At 42.3% G+C, this 25,680-nt stretch overlaps 1 protein-coding gene across 1 annotated transcript; it reads left to right on the forward strand.

Annotated features, from left to right (window-relative positions):
• Positions 1-2,782: 2,782 nt before the first annotated feature.
• SNAPC3 (small nuclear RNA activating complex polypeptide 3) lies at positions 2,783-24,363 on the forward strand (the record flags this gene model as incomplete). The annotated part of the gene is made up of 10 exons (XM_080638296.1): positions 2,783-2,797; positions 3,965-4,518; positions 8,344-8,421; positions 9,646-9,730; positions 11,607-11,711; positions 12,299-12,448; positions 19,828-19,910; positions 21,220-21,384; positions 22,361-22,468; positions 24,216-24,363. The coding sequence occupies 10 exons, from the start codon at positions 2,783-2,785 to the stop codon at positions 24,361-24,363; spliced, it is 1,491 nt and encodes a 496-aa protein (XP_080494422.1).
• Positions 24,364-25,680: the final 1,317 nt, after the last annotated feature.

Below are 25,680 nucleotides of genomic sequence, written 5' to 3' on the forward strand. Positions count from 1 at the left end.
TTTGTGTCTTTGTTCCTTGTTCCAGTAATATACTCAAATTCAGCTGTAAACATCAGAATTACTTGGGTGAGCAACATTTAAGGCCTACAGACCAGACCTCTGTTTGGTCTGGTTTGGATTGTATGCATCCCTGCCATCATCTTTCTCTTAAGCTTGTCTTTGTCTTCAGTTTCAGCTGTTTTAATGGCAAGCAAGAACAACCATCAGAGGTAGTCTGAAACCCTTCAAGGAAATAATTCTGACTGCTCAACATTCACGAGATGAACACTTAGGTTATGTAAAAGCAACATTCACACATGAAGTAATTCAGAAATTACCAACCACCATATTTTTTATTTATTTTATTTTATTTTAATTGTTTCTGGTGTTGTGGGGTTGTTTTTTTTTCCTGTTTGTTTTTTGTTTGTTTGTTTTTTGGTTTTTGGGTTTTTTTGTTACACAGCTTTCAAATTGCCTGCTAATTTTTTTATGTGACCTGTTTAGACATAAAGGCCTGTGCAGAGCCTTTATGAATGTATTTATGCGTGTTAATATTTTACTTTATTGTAAAAGTAATGTAAGCTACTTTTTGTCCCATCTATAGCTGCATTCTAGGAATAGATCATTCCTGTTTAGGTGTAAGAGTGAAAGATGCTAGTGGCTGCCTTAGAGAGTCTTTGATGCAAAGACTGCCACACCTCCAGACCACTCTTCCTTGGTATGGGAATTCTGGAAGCAGTAACAAGCAGGGCATGGCTCGGACTCCCCATTCTTTCCCATTTGTTGTGAACACCAGGCTGCCTGTAACCAATGCAACCCTGTCTGACATCATACTATAAACACTGTAGTTTATAATATAATCTCCGTATAATAGTGTATCAGAACCATTTAGTATGTAGGACTGGGGGAGTCCTTTCATCCGGGTTTGATCAATGCTTTGGGTGCCACCGTCCAGAGGACTGCTGCACCCTCACAACAGAGGCCTGCAATAGAGGGCATAGCAAAATAAAACCTGACAGCTGTTGAAGCCCCATCTCCTAAAATGACAGCCCTGGAACTTTTCTGTATCTCTGTAATTGCTGTGCTGAGACAGTGCTTAGAAACTACTGACAAGGTTCCTTGTCTGCCAAAGTACAAGGGTACAACAGAGCTCATGACTGAGCTAATGAACAAGGACAGAACCCATTCTAAAATATCAAATCAAAATAATGCTTAACACTGACTTTCCAAAGTTTTTTCAAACTACCTACAAACATCGATTTTGCTAGTGTCATGACACTCCTGCTGGAGTGCAAGTGATTATCATGGTCATTTTGCTTGTTTGAAGTGGAAGCCCATGATACTTTAAATGACTTTTTTAAATTTAGAGATGTGAGCCAGGGTTGACAACATCATAAAATCCGATTTATAATTACGTCACAAAACTGCCCTTTCACAAGCATTACCATGTCATTATATTAAGACTATGTGTGCTGGAGCAAGCACTATACACTACTGCTATGGATGTGATAAACTTGACAAATATTTATGTATTTCTGAGGCTGTGTGAATTAACAAAGGAATGTTTCTTGTGATGAAAGACTAGCCTGGAACTAAGGGGTTTAATTAATGTCTAATGCCTCAGACTTCCTGGACCATTTAGGACTGGCTTCTCAGAAAGGTTACGTACCCAGAGTGTTTACTGACCTTCATTTGAGTTGTGCACTGTGAACTCTGAAAATGAGCCTCTTAAGCTTGCAGGATACCACGGTACTACCAAATACAGGCTACCCAAGTTCTTCAGTAGCATGTTAGTTACAATTTCTTTTTATTCCTCTTGCACATAGGGTGCTTTTATTAGCTTGTTTTCCAGTCTCTTTTGCATTACCTGCACTTTTCCCATAACTCAAACGGTCTTTCAGTGCTCTCTGGATTTCAGCATTGCTTGTCTTAAAGAATTCAGCTTAATACCCTCCTGGTTTACACTGCTTGAGTTCTTCATACATCCTTCATTGTCTTAATGTTGAATTATTAAAGTCTCTCCAGCAGAGAAAAGTAAGTACCTCTTGGAAACCTTGAAGTGCCCATGTGCCTTGTGCCTGCTATAAAAAGGGCAGATTAATTCCAAGCTATAAAAATAAATAGCTCTCTTTGTTCTTAAGAGGATTTGGATTGAGCAGAGTTGCTTTATAAGTATATGACTTCTTAGTATTGAAGTTTGGAAATGAAACAGAATACATGTTATCCACTCCTGGTTAAAAATTACACCACCTTTGGTATTTTCACCTTGGCTGCTCCTTGAACTTCTACTTATCCTGCCCTCCTACCTGAGCTTTATATACTTTACATTGTCTTTTTTTAACTACTGCAGAAGAAGTCCAAAATCAAACATGTCATGGGGAGGAGGAAGAGAGGCAGTGAGGGAAATTAATCTATCTCCCTGAACAGCCCACAGGGATTATTCCAAGAAATATGAATTAATTACAGCATGGCAGTATCTAGCCCCTTCCAAACCACACTCCTGTCCGTGATAGGACTGTGATTGGCAGTGACCGCCCTTGTGCTAGGGAATTCTGCTGATATCATTTTCATGTGGTCTTACAAAAATGTCCAGCCCACTGATTTCCACACAGTTTGGCATGTTTGGTTTTCCAAAGAAGGTTTTTGAAACCAGTATCTTACCTCCTTTCTACGAACACTAAAAATCTCTGATAGTTTTCTGCAAGAGTATGGTTTAATCCTTCTACTCGTGGATGAAATGGCTCCTCCATGTTTATGTCAACACTGCACTTAGATCAAGACAGTCCCATCACTTCCACCCCAGATGTGGCTACAACAGGTAAGTGGTGGGGTGTTTCCAAATTTCAGGTGACGCTGCAAGTACACAAAGGGGAAAGGTACGTTCCTAATATAAACAGGCACATTGAAAGGCAGGCATGGTTTTGGAAATTGGCATGAGAATCCCTCACAGAACAACTGGTAAGTTTCTGGGAGGATACAACAGGAAGCGAGGGTAACAGCCTTTAATCAAGAGCTATTTCCAGAGCTGGGGAGTGTCATGATGTGCCAAGGTGATGGATTAAGAAAGCAGAGGCTGAAGTTTAGCAAGAGTTCTATAACGTATAATAACTGCAATTAAAAGGCAGAGGTGAGTGACAGCTAATAAATAAATTCAGCACTTAAATGCAGTGCAATTCTAAATATAACTGCGGGAGGTATAAGGGCTTTAGATGATGCTGCTAGTGCTAAACAAAGCAAAACATGCTGTTGTATCACCGGGCTGTGCTATTACATTCTTACCTCTCCCCCTTAACTACTTCCCTTTGTGAAAGCAGCAGGAGAATGTCATGACCTTCTACTGTCAGCACCCTAACTCTTCCATGCAGCTTGCAAAGACCCAATCTCTTCTCATGAACGTTTCCCGGTTTTATCTTTCCCCTCTGCTCCAACAATCCACCCGCTAACACACATTCTTTTCGAGTATTATTTTCATGTTTAAAGCAGTAATGGGCTGTTTTGGCTTGAAGCAAGTAAGAAGGCTGTGGTTCAACTGGTACAAGCAACAGGTACATCAGGTTTTCTCTCAATCCAGAATGACTTCTGCCTCTTTCTTAACAGGTTGTGCTCATGGCAGCTTTGTCACCCTGTTGCAGTGGGCATTCCCAGGTGATCTAACACAAGAAAATTCTGCAATTGTCCATCGTGGTATTCGTTGTATATTCCCTAAAAACACGGCTCCTGGAGCGCATCACTAATCCCAGATGGCTAGGAAGAAAGATGGAGGCCAACAGGTATCTGTTTTTAAAGTGATGGCGTGAGCAGTGCTAGTGAATTATTATCTAGCTCAGGAACCTTGAACTTGATGATACAAAAAGAGGGTTGGCAAGCATTAAATTTTCACTTCAGTAGAAGAAAATTCAGCTTTTCAGATAAGCTCGATTAAAGCCTTTGGACCACTGTAAACCCACAGACAGTGCATTTTTAGTAACTTCAGGTTTTTCTTTAGGCTGTGTTTAACGAACGGCACCCGGCATTTTCCAGCGCCACAGCAGGAGTTCTGCTGCCGCTCTTCCTTCCCCGTGACAGCAAGCTGGGACGCCCCCCCGGCGCGGAAGCCTGGCACCCGCCCTCAGCGCCTCCCGCTCCGACCCGATCTAGCAAACCGGCACCGCTCCGGGCAGCCTGCCTGAGACCGGACACCCGCCTTAGGAGGGCCGCCGCTGCTGAGCCCGCCCACAGGGCTCAGGAGCTTGAGTCGGCGCGGATTACAGGCTGCAGCAGGCTGCGCGTGGGCTCCGCAGCCATGGCGGCGGCGGCGGCGGCGGCGGCAGCAGCAGCAGCAGCAGCAGCAGAGACGGCTGGGGCTGCGCCCGACTACGAGGCGGCAGAGCTGTACACCCGTGCGTTCCGCGTGGGCGCGCTCGGCCGCTGCTGGATGGAGCACTTGGGACCGCCCGACCTCTCGCTGGCGGCAGAGGCGGCGGCCGATGAAGACGCGGCCGTAGTGGCGGAGCTGGGCTGCGAGGCGGAGATGGTGCCCGAGCTGCAAGAAGTGTGCAGGTGGTGGCCACGCGGACTGTGGCGGGTGGGGGAGATGGGGCTCCTCCTGCCAGGAGTCCCGAAAAAGGGCTGAAACATCTGTCTTTCCCTAGGCCGGGATTTGCAGCCCCATCCCGAGCGGGAAGCTTGCGGCCTCGCTTGGTGTGGTACAGGGGAGGCCGCCCCGGGGCGTGGTTGTGGGTGCTGTGGCTCAGGCTCTGCACCGGTGCTTCAAGGAGAGGCGAGAGGTGCTCGGGCAAATCTGCCTAGAACGGCTGTTTCCGGGTCTGGGCCACGTGGGGGATTTATCTGCCGGATATGTTCGCTGTGGCAAAGAAAACCATCGTGTTTCTAGAGGGTAATGCGGAAACTTTGTGTTACGGCATGAACAGTTCAGCACTTAACAAGGTACTTAAGTAAATACTTAACAACGTGTTGGGTAGAACTTGAAGTTACAGGAATATGTGAGTGGTTTTAAGAGGCCCCAGTTGCAAAATGAAAGGCATACCTTCTATGAAGAAAAAGAACTAGGCATCTCTTTTTGTTAACATCGTTTAGATAAGCCCTGCTAATGGCAACACACATTAACTTTTGAGCTTGCCTCGGTCCTTGGCCTCTACTGACTGTTTTCTGTCAGGGCTGGAGATGAAGTCAAAAGTGCTTCTTTGTGCTGATAGGGCTGTTGCCCTAACAGCCTAGGTGGCACTAGGGCTGGGAAAGAAAAGGCGCTCTCTTGTTTTGCACTTGTAAATTACTCATATTTGTGGACCAGTGAATTTCAAAACTACTGTTGAAAGAAGAGAGGCATCTAGAAATCAAATATACTACAGCTGGAAGGCTTTTAGGTCATGTGAATAGTGAGAATTGTCTCTCACCTGTAGGAAAGGCTGTTTTCAGGCAGTAATTCCTACAGAGAAGAGTCAAGATTAATGATTTGTCTGTAGCTTATCACTAAGGAAGACATGTCAGGGTTCTGTTGCTATCTATATAGGTTTGTGCAAGTTCTGTCCTTCACTTACTGTTTCTGGAAGGTGAGAAGTATTTGCAGGCTATTGCTAATGCAGGATAGAGGTTGTTCACTTTCAGGCACTGATTAGAATAGACATAGTCTCAGAAGCAGTGCAGAAGGCATAATTTGGTAAATATAGCTAGGATTTTCCTTCAGTGCTCTGCATTGAAGGGTGCATATAAAAAATGCAGTTGTTGTGTCATGAGCATGTCCATCTAATGTTTTCAGAGTTATTCCGCGAATTATGGGAAATGTGAAAATGGAATTCCAAGCAGATTTTCTGTGCTTTGGGTTTTTTTTCCTTCATTCATTCTGCTTTCGGTTCTGCTTTCTTCAGTCTACAACTACGATACTTCATCTGCTGTCTGTGTTTGCTGGTGTTACAGAGCTGTGCTGTCTGCTTGCTGCTGAGTGTACTGTGGAAAGGTTTGGGAAAGAAAAAAAAGAATGGGGAGTCTATGACAGGAGAGAACAGATCATCTGGCAGCTGCCTGTTGGCTTTGCTGGAGAATGAAGATAAACCTGCACATCCTTGGTGTGACATGTGACCTGTCCCCTGCGCAGGCTGGAAATCCCAATCCCCAATCTTCATGTGTTTTTGCTTTTAAATTAAATAGACCTAACCTCCTGAGTCTCTCGTTAACATTGGCCAACCTCAAATCACTACCTCTGATCACTTTCACTTGCCTGCTCTAAGTTGTTTGTATTCCTCCCTTGAGAAGAGATGAACAGCGGGCTCCACCAAGTTCTATTCTATGATGTCTTGGGGACACATTTATTATCAGCATAAATATGGTTTTCTAGGCACTGAAACGAGCACATCGTGGATATAAACACAGATTTTTCTGACTGTGAACTACTTGTAAGGGAATTTATGGCAAGTTAAGGAGGTTTTCTTTGAGTGGAAGAGAGAAGGGAAGATGTGGATAGTCCTGCTATATCTACTTTTAAAATAGTAATAGGTTAAGAGGATCTTTCGTGGACTCATAATAAAATTAATTTTTTTATTTATTTTTTTTTTAAATGTAGTGACATAGTGTGCATTTAAATATTCCTGACAATTTAGAATCTTCTGGTAAGGAAAACTGGCATAATGGTTAAATGTTGTTTAACTCTGTGCATCCTGGTATGTTGTGGTTGATTTTTGTTTTCCTTCTATTTTATTCCTGTAATATGTTCCTGCAAACAGAATGCAGGAAAAAAAAAAAATCCATCTTCACTCAAATTTGACTCAGTAAAAACACTTTTCATGCTGCTTATATTGCACGTAGACAGTTGCTAAGACATTACTTGGGTTTTGATCAGATTTTAAACAGGTGCAGAAGTGGTGTCCCTAACTAGGAAAGAGCATCAGTAGTTCTCTTAAATAACCAAGGTTTTGGTAGGGTAAGGGTGTTTTGTTCAAATGCCTTTGCGATCTGCGAGCAGAGGTTTACCTTGGAATTCATTGTTGGTATTTGAGCAACTGAAGTGCTTGAATGTTGAAGATGCTAAGTCATATTATTCTATTTTGCCTTTTGACTGAGTTGTTGTGTACCTGTAGGACAGGCTAAGGCTCAAATCAGTGTGGATTTTAGGTAGGTCAGCAGAGGTGAGACTTACATGTACCTTATTCCACTTCAGCGCTAATTCACCTTCTTGTTTTATTAGAAGGGGTAGTTGTAAATATCTGTAGGGACGTGTTATAAAGCTGCATTAAGCTAGCCTTAGCGTCTTAATGTATTAGTATTTAGTGTCTTGTAGTATTAGTGTCTCAAAGGTGATGAAAGTACTGCGTTTAAAACATATACAATATGAAGAGTAATACAAACATTGTATCTGCTTACTAGGAAAATATCAGACAAAATACTAAAGCATCTTTGAATTTCTAAAACTGAGAAGGTTCTTTGGGCTGCCAGGATGTTCTGAGGAAAGTCACGGTGATTAAAGGCTTCACTGATACTCTATTTCCATATCCAAATTTCCACAGACTTTCCTTTGGCCTTTTTATTTCTAGCTGCCTTAAAATACCTTTCTAGGGGACATAAATTTTGTAAAACACTTTGCATGTTTTTTTCAAGTGGGACCTGCAACTACTGTTCCTTGGTACTGTCCTACAGTTCACGTCAGTGTCCATTAAACAGTATGGCCAATGCTTTCCCCTCTGTTATAACTGACTGCACTGAGTGCATCTGTCTTGTGTGCAGGAAAGGGGGCATGGTGGAATCCCATGGTTATGGCTGAAGTGGGGTGTGTCCGGTGCGTGCTTCATATTGCCTGCACTTTCATCTGTTAGGTGTATGGCACTTACTGCTTAGCCTTAATTTCTGGGGGGATTAGCACGTATTTTCCGTTTGTAAAGTCTGGTTTCCTCAGGAACGTGGACCAAATGTTAGTGGTGTGGTTCCACTTGCTGTAGTGGAGTTACCCGGGAGGAGAGCTCCACTGTGGCCTGTGTAAAAGGCCATACAGCAACACCTTCCAAGACTTCAGTGCGTGTGATTATAAAAATCTAATGCTTATATGATCACTTTTAAGTCATTGCTGCAGCCAAAGCAGTTCGCTTTTACTTCCCACAACCTGCAGGGATTTACAGTACAGCAAAAAAACCTATGGTTAGCTCTACTCTGGATTCTGTGCAAACACAGGAAGAGTGAGGGTGGAAAAGATCTGAGGGTAGAAAGCAGGATACAAGGAAAAGTGGACCTGCCACTTCTGACAGAAATGTCTTATTCCCACTGGAAGAAATGTGGCATAAATTAATGCCTTAATACAGCAATGACAGCTTGTGTGAATGTGGTGGCTTGCCTGTGGTTTGTACCTGTATAATAGTGATCTTATGTTTTTTATTGCCCTAGCATTGATACGTTAATGTCTTCTGATAAAGAAGAGGACCCAGATGTTATTCCTGAAGATAACAGTCTGCTAACTCTACGGTATGTTGTTAGAGTACACTAACAATACCCTGGTACGGGGTGGGGTAGAAAACACGCACAAAAGCATGGGTGGCTGCTTGTTCCTTTTCCAAGCGATGGTCTGCTTTCTGAAGCAGTGTCCAGAAATACTCTAAGGTCAGAAACACCAGCTTATGATAGGGTAATTGGTATGAGCCTTCTGCTTGAATGTTACTTACAAATTTTTTATTAAGATTGACAGAATATGCCATCTTTCTCATTGGAAGAACTTAGGATTTCTGGACCTATGTCATTCTGAACTAGTGCCTAAATTTAGAGTGTGCGGGGGGACTTTTCATAATTGTTGGTGAGAGGTTTCTCCAAACCCTTGTGAAATAAATCTGTAGCCCTTACAACTAGTAATCTGAAGTCACATTTTAACATCCAAACTGTTAAGTACTGGAGTCACAGCCAGATAACATCTTTATCTAAACCTACATTACATTTCAGATGTTGAACAATATATGTTAAGATTCTGTCAGTTAGTGAATTCTGAATTCATGCTCAGCCAGGTCTTTGCTATACTTGAATTTCAGTTTGTGTAGAGTGTAAAGACATATGTTAGAATTGTCATCAGTGTTAAGCCTGATTGTTACTGAAAACCTTTGGGGAGGCCTAGAGAGTAGCTGGACTTGTGCCAGAAGTACAGAAGGATTTGCTGTTCATGCGGGGGTTAAATACATTTATTTTAGTAGATATTCTATGTATAATACTCTTCTACAAATGATACTTTTTCTTTTTTTTTTTTTTTTTTTTTTTTTAGAAAAGTGTCTATGTCATGGGGTTGAGAATATTTGTGCTTTTTTCCTGGTTTTTGCTTGAACATGAATTGAATTCCTTTGAAGTGCGAGGGATAGTTGAAACTTGAAGGTAGCAAAGCATGCTTTCTATAAAAGCTTCCTCACACAATATTTTGCTGGGTTTCTTTTTTTTATCTCCGAAGTGTAAAGTTGCCCACAACCAACCTGTGATTTGCACTTAAGGCAAAACAAAAGCAAAGCTGAAATCTACATGCCAGCTGTGCATGACCAGGTTTTATGGGAATCCGGAGACAAGAGTATTTTAAGTTAGTCTGTCATACTAAGACAGCCAGAAGTCCTGCTCTTTGAAGCTGCACTGTAGTAGCTTGTGTTATTTAAAAGTATACTTACAGATTCTGCATGGAAGTTGTTGAATGAAATTTTGTCCTATGTTCCTGCCCCTCAGAATTAGAAAAGAGGCATTAGAGAGGAGAGAAGAAACAATTATTGTGGATCGGGCTTGCAGACAAGAAACTCTTGCCTACGAGATGGTAAGTTCCCTGTCACCCTAGGATCTCAAGATAGTTCAGTGCAGCAAAAGTCCAATTTCCGGTTGCTTTGTTTTTTCATCACTGTAAATCTCTATTCAATGTAAATATTTGCAGGTAGGGGTTTGCAGGTAATGATTAAGATTAAAGACATGTTATAGAAAGATAGGGCAGGAACTCTGCTCCTATAGTCTGTAAGTACCAGAAGAACTAAAGAGGAACTCCAGCTCATTACTGCTGTACGTCTGCTTTTATTTGGTTGTTAATAAAGCACTGTGTAGGTGATCAGGTGTACCAAGGATTATGTGAACTTATTGTAGAGCTAGACAAAACACATAAAGGTTTTGCTCCTGGAGTTCTCTGTTGGAAATGTGTAAATGACTGTGAGATAGTTTCTGCAGGATTGAAGGAGGAAGACAGTAGGACTGCCACATGATGGCAGTAAGATCCTAACTCTGGGCTTTGTAACCCAAGTTTCTGAGCCATTCTGAGCTGACAGGAGCCAGGAGTGTAGTGATCAGCCCCACCAGAGCATCTTGGAATTCCTTTAACTATGCTTAGTAACTCTTTTTTTAAGATTTCTTCACAATTCAAGTCTGAAACAAGAAAACTGAAGTTCGTAAATTTTACAGTGGTGGAGTCCAAGGCTTGAGAAAGCAAGCCATGAATTTTGTAAAAATCAGCGATGGAGGAATAGTGGGGAAGGAGCCTCACTTGTTACTGTTAAAACATTTTTTACCCTTGAGGTTTCCTGGTCTGTCATGAGTGGTTGTTTCAACTGTCCAGAGACCCAGGCACGTGATTTAAGCATTGTGTGTGAACTGAGATGCAACAGCTATGTTGAGCTCTTAGCCTGACACACGTCTCAGCAAATACGTGCAACAAAAATCTTCATAGAGGGTTTCAAAAAGTGGTGTCTTCTGTTTCTGAAGAATGAGTACATGATCAGTTACTGCATCCTTTAAGCTGTGGTAAGGGGTTTCTGTGTCACAGCTGATTGGGACCATGGTGTCCTAGAAGAGGAAGAGAACAATAACAAAAATGAGTTTGGAATGTGTCACATGAAAAAGGGAGATGCAAGGATCTCAGAACTGAAGTCTCATATCAGTACACGCTCACGTTATTGAATCTGAAGAACACTTTGTGCTGGTGGGAAGTGTTTATGCAGTCAGTATTCTCTTGTGATTTCTTAAAAAAGGGGGAAACAGGACTACTGAAAAGTGCCCTCCCTTATTCTCACAGCTGGGCTCCGTCTTAAACAGAAAGTAGGATGGAAATGTGGAAATGCTTTCACTTCTTTTGTAAAACAGTAGTGTGGCAAGGGCAGTTCTGGATTTTGGAGAAATTGAGAGCTCCACCAGTGTCAAGTTTCTCTAATAAGAGCAAGTGTTGCACTGATTTTTATTTTCATATACTTCATCCTATGGCTGTTTTCTAGGCCAGTCTTTCTGAAGTTGAGGGTTGTAATCTTCCTTAACATGTGAATGCATTCAAAAAACATTTGAAAACATTGAATGGTGGAAGTTGGTAGCAGCTGGATTCCATAAAGTCAGATTAGCAGCTTTAATTCCTTTATGCAGGGCTTCTCAGTGTGCAAGGAGTAGCCAGCTCTCTCATAATTGCTGAAAGCACCTTACCTTCCACAGAGCTGAGGAATGATGGGAGATACTTGAAATCAGTAATTACAGCAGCTTTTCACATTTCCATCTTGGAGGAAGTAGGCTGTTACCAATTCAGAAGGCTATACAGCCAAAAATGAGTTGCAGTTAAAACAGTGTTTCTCAGGCTTTTATCCAGGGGCTATGATATATAAGTGGTTGCCAATATTATATATATATATATATATATACACACATACATACATATCTTTATTTTCCAGGAATCACATGCAAGTGGAAAGAGGCCAGACAGTCCTACAGATCTAGTTGAGGAAGGAGAGCTACTTTTAACTCTTAACATATTCTACCCTGTCATATTTCAGAAGGTTAGTACTAAATTCTCTAGGTTGTATTCTGATGTTTCTTCCCTACTCAGGTAATATCTTGCTTTCCTAAGCTGTTAAAATCAGTGAGTCCACTGAGGAAGTGTGATAAACCCTTGAACTGTGGTAACTTCTTAAAGTTTTTCCAGAATCTGGCTTTCATTGTTAGTGGTTTACCAAAAGCAATTATTGCAGTAATTACTTAGCAGTTAATTGATTTCACAGAAAGCTCAAAATCTGAAACTAAATACTGAAATCCTGAAGTACTCTTTCTGGATCTGGGATAAGTACACTCAAACTTCCTATCTTTCCTACACTTTCTGGTGGGGAATGTGACAAAATACAACTAATAAATGGCAGCCTTAGGAGGGGCTGAGGCAAAATGCTGTTTAAAATCTTATACACAGAGGTGATGTGTCATATGCTGACATGGTTTAGTGGTGGATGTGGTAGTGCTAGGTTGATGGTTGGACTTGATGATCTTAAAGGTCTTTTCCAACCTAAACAATTCTCAAGCTGAGAGCTGAAGAGCAGTACTAATGCTGACAAATGATTTTTATTTGAAGCTTGTATGCTTTTTTTCTTCATAGCATAAAGATTACAAACCCTATCAGACAGTCCTTGTACTGGGCAGCCAGAAGCTCACCGAGCTGAGAGACTCTATTTCCTGCGTCAGTGACTTCCAGATAGGTGGTGAGTTCAGCAGTCAGCCAGATCAAGCACCAGAACACATAAGCAAGGTAAAATTTTCTGTGTGGAACCCTTTGCATGCATAGGAGCTTTGAAAATGTACAGGAGAGAAGGAAGCAGAGTTTTGTTTTCTTCAGCACTAAATAAACTGCGTTGTTTCTGCCAGCAGGTTGTACTGCGAGTAAATATACTTCCTGGTGGCATTACCAAGCTGACCTGTTTTGTGCAATGTCAAGAAAAACATCATTAATGCTACCACTGGGAAGCAGTAATGCTGGTAATGTGTTCTCACACAGATGTATCCCCGGGGACGGACTTTGTGCCTCCAAAGATGGAGGTTCTGCAAACTTCTTTGGCAGCCTGTACCAGTGCTAGGTCACCCTCACAATAAAAAGCATTTCCTGATGCTCAGAGAGAACCTCCTGTGTTTCAGTCTGTGCTCATTGTACCTCATCCTGTGTATTAAAATCCCTTTGAACCTTCTTTTTTCCCAGCTGAACTGTCCCAGCTCTCTCAGCTTTTCCTCATGACAGAGGTGTTCCACTCACTTCATTTTCATTGCCCATGTGGAACTCTCTTTCCAATATGTCCACGTTTCTCTTGTACTGAGGAGCTCAGAACTGGGCACAGGACTCCAGGTGTGGCCTCACCACTGCTGAGGTGAGGGAAAGGATCACCTCTTTTGACCTACTGGCAATAATTTGTCTCATGCAGCACAGGATCCCATTTGCCTACTTCGCTGCAAGGGCACACTTCTGGCTCATTCAACTTGTTGTCCACCAGAACGCCTAGGTCCTTTTCTGCCAAGCTGGTTTCCAGGTGAGAAACCCCAGCATACTGTGGTGAATAGGGTTTTTCCTCCCCAGGTGCCTAACCTTGCAGTTCTCCTTGTTGAAGTTCCTGTTGGCCCATTTCTCCAGCCTGTCATGGCTCCTTTGAGTGGCAGCATAATTGTCTGGTGTGTCAGCCACTCCCAGTTTTGTGTCGGCGGCAAACTTGCTGGGGGTAGACTTTGCCTCAACATCTAGACCATTAAGGCAGAGGGAGGTGGATGACAAGCTGACTATGAGCCAGCAGTGCACCCTTGTGGCCAGGAAGGCCAATAGTATCTTGGGGGAAGTCTGGCCAGCAGGTCCAGGGACGTGATCCTCCCACTCTGCCTGATGAAGCCACATCTGCATTAATGTGTACAGTTCTGGGCTTAGTACAAGAACGACAAGGAGCTACTGGAGAAGGTCCATGGAGGGCCACAAGGAGGATCAGGAGTCTGGAGCATCTCTCATGAGGAGAGATTGTGGGAGCTGGGCCTGTTTAGTCTAGGGAAGAGAAGACTGAGGGGGGATCTCCTTCATAGAAGCATAGAATCAACTAGCTTGATGATCCTTAAGATCATCAAGGGCATCTCATTAATGCATATAAATATCTCAAAGGTGGGTGCCAGGATGATGGTGCCAGACTCTTTTCAGTGGTGCCCAGCAACAGGAGATGGAGCAATGGCCATAAACTAAAACACAAGAAGTTTCACCTCAACATGAGGAAGGACTTCTTTACATTGAGGGTGGCAAAGCACTGGAACAGGCTGCCCAGGTGAGTCATGGAGTCTCCCTCTCTGGAAACATTCAAAACCCACCTGGATGAATTCCTGTGTAACCTGCTGTAGGTGGCCCTGCCTTGGCAGGGTGGTTGGACTGGATGATCTCCAGAGGTCCCTTAAAATCCTAATGATTCTGTGATGTTAAACAGAACTGGACCTTGTATTGACCCCGGAGTACTCTGCTAGTTACTGGCCTCCAACTAGGTTTTGTTTCACTGATTATCATGCTTGGGGCCTAGCTTTTTTGCCAAGAGTACATATTAATAATATAGTATCAATATGATAGAGATAAAATGACATCTACAGTCTGAGAGAAACTAGAGGAAGCTACATACTTATATATGTAACAGTGAAAAGATACTAGTCTTTTCATTTATATAAAGTAAATGGAACAGTATGTCTACCATTATTTAGTAAAGTGTTAGCTGATTATTTCTGAGACCGGAGAGTTCTGAAACTATCTTTCTGGGCATACAGGAAAGTCATGTGAGCCTGTCATGGCCTCAACAAGGCTGAGATTAGGCTTCCTCACATCAGCAATTTCCCCAAAGTACGTGCATGCCACGTGCCTAGCCTCCCAGCAGGAGCTGTTAATGAGTGGTGTGCATTCGTTCCATTTGTTTATTTTCCTCAAGCATGACAGTGAATTTGCAACTTGCATTGAAGTATAGGTTCAGTATAGTCTTCACGATAAAGTGTGTGCTTCAGCAGGCAGGAGATCAGCCATCAGTAGAATTTTCTTCCTTCCAGCCTAGGAAGGGAGTGACACCGTGACTTACCAAAAGTATGTTAACTTTTCCAAATGGAGAAAATAACTTCTGACTAATTTAATTATCTTAGAGACTGATTTAAATCATGGCGCTCTGAGAGTCTGCAGGACAAAGGCTGTATAAGTTACGTGTTGCTTCTCTTGAAGTGCAGTTTACTGCTCTCATTGTTTAAGTAAACAAACATTGCTTGTCAGCCTATACAGAGAGTAAGAGACTTCTGGATTTCATCAGCATAAATGGCCTTACTTCTTTCTCATTCTTGCTACTTCGGGGTTTTGTGATTTTTCTTCTTTGCTTTTTCTTCATTAGGCAATAATTAATGGGATGAAATTTAACAAGTCCAAATGCTGGATTCTGCACCTAGGATGAAGCAGCATAGGACACAAGTATAGAATGAGATAGAAGTGGCTGGAGGGCAGCTGTGCGGAAAGGGATCTGGGGGTGCTGGCCAAAACAAGCTCAGTCAATGGTGTGCCCTGGCAGCCAACAGGGCAAACTGCACCCTGGGGTGCATCAAATATGGCAGAACAAGGCTGTCAGAGGAGATGATTATAGAATCATAGAATAGTTAGGGTTGGAAAGGACCTTAAGATCATCTAGTTCCAACCCCCCTGCCATGGGCAGGGACACCTACCTGAGCTTTAAGAAAACTTCTCACTCTTTCCTGTAATTGTTATTATTGAGGTTTCTCATAAAATCTCTTAACAGATTACACAGCATCAGTTTAGTTTATCTTTACCTCATACAGTGCAATTAGACACTGAACTTTTTTAAGCAGTTTCACTGAAATTGTCCAGCCCATTGCATTAGTCACTACTACACTAGTCACACAGAAAACGTGAATAACCAACAGATCAGTTGGGGTTGTCCTTTTCTTGTTGTCTTCTAAATAATATTCAGTATATTATTTCCCTTTGAAGACAGAAATAATAAGAAAACAAATTGGAAAGTATCTTTTCTAGCCAGTTTAATTTCATCAGAAGTGTATCAGAAATTTCTTGCATTAATAATTCACTTGTCAAGTTTCCTTGCATGCTTGAGGTATAGAAGCATCAAATCCGAATGTCATCTCCTTCATGTCATGCCTTACTGTGATAACTCTAAAGAGGGTTATTTTACAACATCACACTGTGAAAATTATTCAGCAAGTGCAGAATGGAAATGAATGGTTTTGTAAAACCATATATTCACTGTTAATTATCCTGCTGTATTCAGCGTTGCACAGCCTCACCTTGAGCCCTGTGTGCAGCTCTGGGCCCACAATTCAAGAAGGATGTGAAGGTTCTTGAATGTGCTATAGAAGGGCAGCAAAGCTGGTGGAAGGGCTGGAAGGCATGTCTTGCGAGGAGCAGTCAGTCACCAAATTAATTATGGAAAGGAACCAAGCTCCTCGAAGGTATCTTCCCCAATCATTATCTGTCTGAGCTGCCTGCACATGCATCTGTTGATGAATAAATACAACCTTCACTTATCTGAGAGCTGGGACGCTGTGTAATGTGTCCCGTACACAGTGGTGTAGAGGTTGGAACCAGTTCACTGTGATAAAACTGTATGTTGACCTACATTGGAGAGATACTTCATCAAAATGCTCTTGAGACCCATGAGTGAAAGATTCTGAGGGAACTGGCGTTGTTTAGTCTGGAGAAGAGGATGCTAAGGGGCAACCTTATCGCAGAGATGGGAATCAGTCTCTTCTCCCAAGTAACAAGTAATAGGACAAGAGCTAATGGCCTCAAGCGGTGCCAGGAGAGGCTTAGAGTGGATATTAGGAAAAGTTTCTCCACTGCAAGGGTAGTCAGGCATTGGAACAGGCTGCCCAGGGAAATGGTGAATCGCTGTCCCTAGGAGTGTTCAAAAACATGTAAATAAGACCCCTAGTGATGTGGTTTAGTGGTAGCCTTGGCAGTGCTGGGGTAATGGTTGGAACTGATGATCTTAGAGGTCTTTTACTACCTAGTTGATTCTATGATTCTGTGATTCCTTGCAGTTTTCTGTATTTTGAAGAAAACAGAGGATTTAAATAGGCTTTGTGCAGTATCTGAATGCAGTGTATAATTGCAAAAAAGGTTTGGTTGGTTTTTTTTTAATACTGCTTTTTGTCAAAGTGCAATTGAAAATATGGAAAAAAGTATGCTGTAACTTACAGATCAACTGTGTGTGTATACAGTTTTGTAGCATCACTCGTGTGTTGTAGGTGGATGTAGCTGCTTATACAGCATATGCAGAATGGATCCCTGAGTATCACTCAGTACAGAAGTGTTTTGCTCTGAAGTGGATTGAGAGCGTTTAGGTTTTTGTCCTTCAACATTGACTGGCTTCCAGTAGTGAATGCTGTGCAAGGTAGATAACCTGTTTCTTCCAGCCCAGGATAGATTTGCAAGTTAGCTGTATTGCTCTTGCAACAAAGGTGATTTTCCCCCCCACACTCCTCTGTTGTTTTTCTTCAGCAAAATATAATGAAGTACCTGAACAGTATTTTTTCCCTGCTTGCTGTGGGTTTTTGGTCTGAGGCATCTTCCTGCTTCAAGGTTCACTGTAGAGGCTGTGTCCTTCTTGTAACTGTTTCTTAAGCCCTGTACATGTGTTGTGATCAGTTTGATAAAATACACTGCTGTCTGGCCTCAGTCTTTAAAGAGTTGTAGCATAAACCAAAAATAACACCTCTTACATGCCAGAAAGAACTTGGAAGAACACAATTTAAAGATAAAAGTTTGTAGACCAAAAAGCGCAACCTTTCCTGGTTGTCTTCTGTTTGCTCAAGCTACTTGTCTATAAAAAGGCTGTTCTGACAGCAACAGCAGAGGATGGAAATTATGAGAAGCAGATGTATGACCTTTAAACAATTACTTCTTTTTTAGATGTTAAATTATGTTTATGTCTAAAGAAAAAGTTTGTATGTTTTTCACCTTCTTCATTTTGGCTGTATATATATATATATAATGTAAATCTGTTAATTTCTTTCTCCTATTGTATAGCTGGTTTTAAGTTGCAAACCCCGACAGAATATTTTGTATAGAATCATAGAATATCTTGAGTTGGAAGGGTACCATAAGGATCATTGAGTCCAACTCCTTGCTTCTTGCATGACTACCTAAAACTGAAGCATATGACAGAAAGTGTCATTCAGATGCCCCTTGAACTCTTGACAGGCTTGTTGCTATGACCGTTTCCCTGGGGAGCCTGTGCCAGTGACCAACCACACTTCCAATGAAGAGCCTTTTCCTACTATCCAATCTGAACACAGCTTCATTCCATTTCCTTGTGTCCTGTCACTGGTTACCAGAGAGAGATCAGCACCTCCCTCTCTGCTGCCCCCTGTGATGCAGTTGTAGACTGCCGTGAGGACACCCCTCAGCCTTCTCTTCTCCAAGATGAACAAGCCAAGTGACCTCAGCTGCGCTTTGTAGGTCTTGCCCTTGAGGCCTTTCACCACCTTGATCACCCTCCTCTGGACACACTGAAGTAGTCCTCCAGACACACTTTAATGGTTTGTTGTCCTTCTTGTACTGAAGCACCCCCAACTGCACCCAGCATTCAAGGTGAGGCCGTACCAGTGGCAGTGCAGAGACAGTAGCCTCCCTTGACCAGGTAGCGATGCTGTGCTGGATGCACCTCAGGACACAGTTGACTCTTTCACCTGCCAGGGCATGCTGTTGACTCATATATTCAACTTGCCATCAACCTAAACCCCCAGATCTCTTTCCATGAGGCTGATCTCCAGCCTCTTGTTCTCCACTCTGTAAAAATACAATACTGGCTTTAGGAGAGAACAGCTCTGTAAATGTTGTGTGAGCAGACTGGATAAACAGAACAATACGTGATTGTGCTATTTCCACAAGATGTTTTTCTGTTCTTACTTATTTTGTTCCTTTTCAAGGAGATGCTTGCAGTTGGAGTCTGTTTTTTTTAATGGATGGATATGATTTTATGTCAATAGTTCTGTAGCCCTGCTGCAGAATATATTATGAGTGTAATGGGGATTCATGGGTTAGCTCAGTTTTTGAAGATAATTTGAAATCCAGTGACTCTTGCACTGCTGGTATGGGTGCCATAGGTTAATTATTATGTCTCTTTGATAGACTGATACAAATGGCCTTTCTGTATGTGACAAACTTTGTAATTAAGGGGGAATTTTGAAAGGATTTTTTTTCCCATCATTTTGCTGGATTTTCTTCAGAGCCATGCTTTGCATTTTTGCCTTGGCTGGCTTGGTAACACATCAGTGTTTCGGCTATTGCTGGCAGCCTCAAGGCTGTCTCTCTGCAGGTCCCCCCAGGGCCAGCAGACTGGGAGCAGGCAGGAGGCTGGGAGGGAATGTAGCTGGGACAGCTGGCCCAGGCTGGCCAGAGGGATGCCCCATGCCACATGACATTGTGTGCAGCGTTAAGAGCTGGAGGAAAGGTTAAAGAATTTGTCTTTCAAAGCAACCACTATGCAAGCTGAAGCCCTGCTTCCCAGGAAGTGGTTGAACATGGCCTGCTGGTGTGAACAGGGAATAGATCTCTTCTTTTTGCCTTACTTCTGTGTTCAACCTCTTCTTTTCTGGTTAAACTGCTTTTATCTCAGCCTGTGAGCTTGCCTGTCATGCTTTCTTTCCCCTATCCTGTGGATACGGGGGAGTGAGATAGCAGCTGAGTGGGGGGGCAGCCCACTACATCTTACTCATTTTCAAAAATATTATTAGTCTTTTTTGGGTTTTTTTTAAGTCAGTGTTGTGCAGTTGCTCAGTTTGTGCAGTGATGCTTGAGTTCCTGTTCTGTGTTTTTGGAGAAATATGTAACTCCTATGATGGGGATAGAAATAAGAGAAGAGCACTAAAATAACCTGTAATGGCTTGAGAACAGTATCTGCAGAACAACTGCACATCTAGCATTCATACGAGCCTTGTTGTCACATCAGCATCTAAAACTAGTGCAAAGCTTTTCTTAGAAACCTGTAGAATGAAGTCTCTTACCATAGTTTATGTACGTAAAGTACCTTTTTTTTTTTTTTTTTGATCTGTTCTTGTTTAAGGTGTTTTAATCTCCCGTAACACTAATGCAGACCTGCTCTCTCTCTCTTTCAGGATCTCTACAAATCTGCCTTCTTCTATTTTGAAGGTATCTTTTATAATGACAAAAGATACCCAGAATGCAGAGATCTGAGCAGGTACAGTATTTGTAGATTCTGACTAAGGAAAACCTTAAGGGACAGAAAATTTATTTCACTTTATTGATGATCTGTGGTGTTTTAAAGGCTGGAGTGTGTTGTCTATGAAGCTAGAATGGACTCTCTTGATATCTTTTCACTTTGAACTGATTTTTACATGAAAGTTTAACTTTACTTGTTCTTCTCATTCCTTCCACTCACTTCCTGTCTGAAAAGGGACTGAATGCATGTTTGTCCCCTAAAATTCTGTTTTGCTCTGTTGGGATGGGGTTGCTGTGACAGGTGCCAGTCTGTACAGGCCTTTTAAGTACCCTCCCTAGTTGTGATGACCACCAAAAGACTTGCCTGTGAGGTAGAAGGACAGTGGGCTCAGCTCTGTGAAAGTCAGCTTTCTGTTCAGTTTTGAAAATATGCGGGATACCTTCATGGTGAAGTCAACAAGGGGACTGAGCCACTGTTGGAAAAAAGAAATCTGAGGTGGTATTGCCAAGAGACTCAGGTATCTCTTATTTGGAGCTGTACCTCACGCTGGTTGAGCATGTCATACCCATTTAAAATGTGCAAACTAGTTTGTTTAAAGGAAGTATGGGCTTGCTGATGCATTTAGTGAGATTTAGGAGACCAAGATGTTAAAATGGATGGTATGGATGAGCTGTGAGTTTGCACTCTGTTTTTGTTATGCCAGACTTGATATGTGACTTCAGAGAAGTTATTTTGCTCCTTTTCTTTCTGTTCATGAGCAACAATGACCTTCATGGAAGGGCTTGTGATAACATACCTAGTTTGTAGAAGTGAAATGCCTTGTATGCAGGAGTGTGCTGAAAAGCTAAGAAATAGTTGCATCAGTGCCTTTCTAGTGCTAAATTTTGGAAGTTTAAGTGTTCAATTGTCAGCTTTGTTTCTCCTTGGCAGAAACAAAAAAAGCTTTTTAACACATTAAAACAAAGGTATTGACCAAGGAACAGAAATGACCTGCTTGTAACTTGAATTACTGGAATGGTTGAGAAGTGTTGTGTTGCAAACATCCTGACCTGGATGGGCACTGTAAGGAGCGTATACTACATGGAACTCCTCAGGAAGCGACCTGGTGATTTAAAGGCAGGTGTTCCATAAGAACAGTGCACAGTTCCCTGGGGATGTGGTATTGCTGTGAAATTACCTTAAATTATTACAAAATGTTGTCAGCTGTTTTGATTTCCATCTTTTTAGCTGTATCCCGGTGACAGGTTTTGCCTGTCCCCCAAGGCCTTCCTTTTCTGTGCATTCACAGTTTATAGCTTTGCTATGCTGATGACCTTTCTGTTTTCAGAACTGTTATTGAGTGGTCAGAATCTCATGATAGAGGCTATGTAAATCTTCAGTCCGATGATATGGAGGACTACACATTTAATGATTTGTCCCTCAAAATTGGCTTCCCATACCTTTTCTGCCACCAGGGGGACTGTGAGCACATCATTATCATCACGGACATAAGGTAAGTTACTGCTCTTCGGGAGTCCTTAGGCAGTTGAAATCAAGCCTTCTGTGGACAAACTTCAGATGTTAAAGGCTGAATGTTTGTTAGACTAAGATTATTCTGCTGCCTTCTACAGGGCTAATTTAAGATTTTATTCCACATACATATGACTAACTCTGCAAGGAAGAAAGTAATCTCCCCTTTTTTGACTGCATAAAAGGACAGCTTTCTAACTAGCATGCCGTGACTGTGGTAGGTGAGGAATGGCACCTACAGGGATAAGTTTTTTTTCTGTGCAAGGTCAGCTTGTGTACTCCGGATCTGCATACCAATTTTGGAGTGGCTGGAGTCAATGGGTTTATTAGTTTAGACTTAGTGCAAAGTGGCAGGAGCTGAACAGAGAGCAGAGGAGTGGAAGTAGTAGGCCGAGGTGGGTAGAAGGAGAGGAAGAGGGGGCAGTACTGGCTGTGAGGTGGCAACCACATCAACAGTAGAACTATTGTGTGTACTCGGTGCATAATGAATAAAGAGAGCACTTCTCTGATTGTAGTGAGTTGCAGATCGTTTTGAGTTCCCAGAGTGATGTACCTAAGCACTGCTAGTAAATGGTGCCCCCCAAGGAATACAACTCAAGGGCATAGACATTGCAAGCAGGTGATCTCAGAATTATGAGCCTCTAAACATTCGTCTGTGATAGTTCTACCTGTTGGTCTGTAGGAGGTAAAATCTTTGAAAAGACCATCTAAAGTAGATGTTCTGAAGGTTTCTGAGTTACTGCACAAACTGAATTTACTCCTGACCATAAAATCCATGGGTGGTGCAACTAGCAGGGTGTCTCCAGCTCTTCGTCTCTGATAAAAAATGCTAAGCAGAAATCTAGTCACAGTTTACACAGGAATTTAAATCCTGCCTTATTTTCAGTGTCCATGCTGAGACAAATTCCAATGTGGCCAAGTCTTTACTGTATTTTATGTATTTATTTATTTCCCTCAAGGCTTATTCATTATGATGACTGCCTGGACAGAAACCTCTATCCCTTGCTAATCAAGAAACACTGGCTATGTACCAGAAAATGCTTTGTGTGCAAAATGTATACAGCCAGGTATGCTAGTTTCTCGATCTTTTTGTCTTATTAAATGTCTCTGTAAGTGCTGCTAATAACTTAAAAAAATAAAAACCATCAAAGCTCTGTACGTATTTAATAAGGTGTGTGAAAAATATTCACACAAATATTCTGCACTCTTACCCTTCAGGCAGTTGTCCTTTCTCTACCCAGGAAAAGGCCTCCTGTAGGTAGCATTCAGGGAGATCAAAAGATCTGCAGTGATGAAGAGGTTAATTATTTGGCTCATGTTCTTTTGCATACATAGAGCGTGGCTCTCAACAACTGCTTTTGAATATCTTGCTTTTGGGGGGGGGGGAATGCTGCATTTTTCTCCTATGACAAAATATGTGATTCAGATTCATTTGCCAGAAATTGTACTGAGCTTTCATTAAATCTAGTGTCTTAAGTAGAGGGAAGAATGGATCTGTTCAAACATAATGTGGTAAAATACAGAGATTTCTTAAGGGCTGTAGCCTTCCCCAGAGGTAGACTCCTGACCTCTACCTGAAAACTCTGTGCTGTATTTGAAGGAACTATTTGTGATGCACGGGTTTTCTGCAGTTAAGAGAGCAGAATGTGAATTTGGTGCTCTTTATCTATGTTAGTGCTGTTTACTTAGACATGAGAAAGCCTTTCAGTAGACACAGCGGAAGTGTCTCTAAAGGAGTTCTACAGACTAGGCTAGGCTCTCTGATTTTACATGTCTGAATCAATTACTTACAAGAACACCCACTGCCCTTCTTTTCCCCGAGGGCAGCTTAGGCTTTCAGCCTCAGTTTGGCATGGCAGCTGTGTCCTTGTTATGTTGCTTATTTGGCCTTGGACTTCCCTGGAATCAGGCAAAGAGCAAATTCCCCTGGTGATGGGAGCCCATCCTGGTGCTCCTAGCAGAGACCCCAGAATGCCTTCGCAAGTCACTGTAATCTGCAAGGCATTTGACCATAAGGGGAGGTGGAGCCAAAGGGTCAGTATGGGGGAAAGATGGGATAGGGAGGGCTTTACCAGAGATGATGTAAATGCATTAACTTAAAACCAGGATTAAGCACTAAGCTCAAGTGGGGAGGTACTAAACCATGGACAGCAGAGCAGCTTTGGCTGGCTGCTCTGCATGCTCTAATCTGTGCAGATAGCATTCTTAATCACTGGAAGTCTTGAGCTGTCATGGCCTGAGTGCTACCATAAATTAATTGCTTGGTGACATGGTGAGCCCTCCTTGTACTGGCAGCTGTGTTCATGTTAACTTCAGTGCTTGCCAGAGTGTGCGGCAATCCTTTCCATGTCTTATCTGCATAATGCAGGTCCTTCTTTTAGACTTGTAGTTTGGGTCAGTCATGTGTCTGCTCTGCATCACAGTTTCTTACTTTCTTACCTTAAGGCCAAACAGATTTATCTTTTATGATTTAAATGGCCATGGGGTGGACAGAAGATTCCTGTTAATATTTTGGGGGGCTCTAGGGGAGGTTTTTTTTGTTACACTCCATACCAGCTACACAGGTGTGAGGAGCTCCTCAGGAGATGCTGCTGTAGCAGTGTAAGATAGCAGCTGGGATTGGCACTGATGGGTGTGGAGTCTGGAAAAGAGCTGTGTTGGGGTGGGAGGTATGCAGTATAGATAGTACCCAGTCAGTATAACATTATCACTGATGTTTAGTGCTGCCATCCCCAACTCTGAGTAAAATACTGATGTGAGTGTCACAACTGCGTTGAACTCACATGGCAAACACTTGTGTTTTGTAACCTGCAGGTGGGTAACCAACAATGACAGTCTGGCACCAGAGGATCCTTGTTTCTTCTGCGATGTTTGTTTTCAGATGCTCCATTACGATCTGGAAGGCAATAAACTAGGGGAATTTCTTGCATATCCTTATGTCGATCCTGGGATTTTCAACTGAAATCGACGTGAGACAGAATGAATTCAGTGAAGTGCATTGGTGAAACTGTTGCTCTGGTTGTTAAAACCGTCACACAGCTTGAGTTCTGAGCATCCAGCTGGGGTTTAGGTTAGGCTTTAATCCTCTCCCCTGAGGTGGAAAGAGCCCTTTGCACGCGAAGTCTTTCTGATGTGCTTTTCTGAGTAAGCAAGTATGATTTTAAAAAATGAGTAATTATGGAAAAATATGCTCAAACATCTGTTTTAATCAGCTACGTTTCCCTAATACATTTGGGCAAGAAGATGGTAGTTTGGAGACTACGGACTAAAAATAGGGATGTTTCGCAGCTGTGACTTTGAGAAGTTTTGTGCATCCAAGGCCTTGTTAACATCAGAGGATGAAAACATGGTCTTTGGGCATCTCACCTTGAAAACTCTGGCAGTTGTCATCTTTGAAGAAGAGTGTGTAGCACTGCATTTGTGGGGAGGAGAATACGTTCCAAGAGGGAAGCTCAAGATGCTTGTTAACTTCTAAAGTCTTTCCTGCAAGCAGGGAGGTGCTTGCATCTGTGAACTGCTGCTGTCCTTGCATTCTGACTGAGGGCTGATTCTGTGATGAGTAAGCTACATTTCACTGATGACTGAATTGTGGCCTGTCTTCCAGATGACTTTGACTCTTTACTGTGCGTGAAGTTTCAACTGTTCATACTGTTCATTGTGCACTGCTTTTTTAGTATCATCCTGTAAGTGTTGTTGCTTTTTTAAATATGACCAATTTGTACTTGCTAATCTGTTGTTAAGTTGAAACTCTGCTTGCCAAGACAGAATGTATCCAGTGCCTTGCTTCTTAAAGTTTGGAATTCAGAGAATGTTAGTGGAGATCTTTGCTGTTTAGACAAGCTAGTAGTGCTACTGCTTTTCTTTTGAAAGCTTCAGCTAGTTCTCAAAAAATCCTAGTTCTGGTTGGAGTAAAAAAAAAGCAGGCAACTCTGATAACCTGCATACAGAAGTGTATTTGGCACATTAAATTCTATTCAGGTGCTGCGGCAGCAGATCCTGCAAGTGCTTACTGCTTACCTTAGATGTCTTGAAACAGAAGTGTCTTGTGAATATTAATGTGTATGGGTTTTAAGACAAAAGGAAGGTGGGGTTTTTTTGTCATCTAAGTCAGGCAGCTCTTGGCCTCTGTACCCTGAGAGTAGTGAGCTCTTCAGCACTGCCACTTGTCACAGCAGGTGCTGAATGGGTCCTTACCCCTCAGAAACCTGCGGAACTGTCACCAGTCAGACTGCTGGGGCTGCGCTGCTTTATGGTGCTGTAGCAGCAGCTGCAGTACACT

Source organism: Psittacula echo, assembly GCF_963264785.1.
Source record: "Psittacula echo genome assembly, chromosome: Z".
NCBI lineage: Eukaryota > Metazoa > Chordata > Aves > Psittaciformes > Psittacidae > Psittacula > Psittacula echo.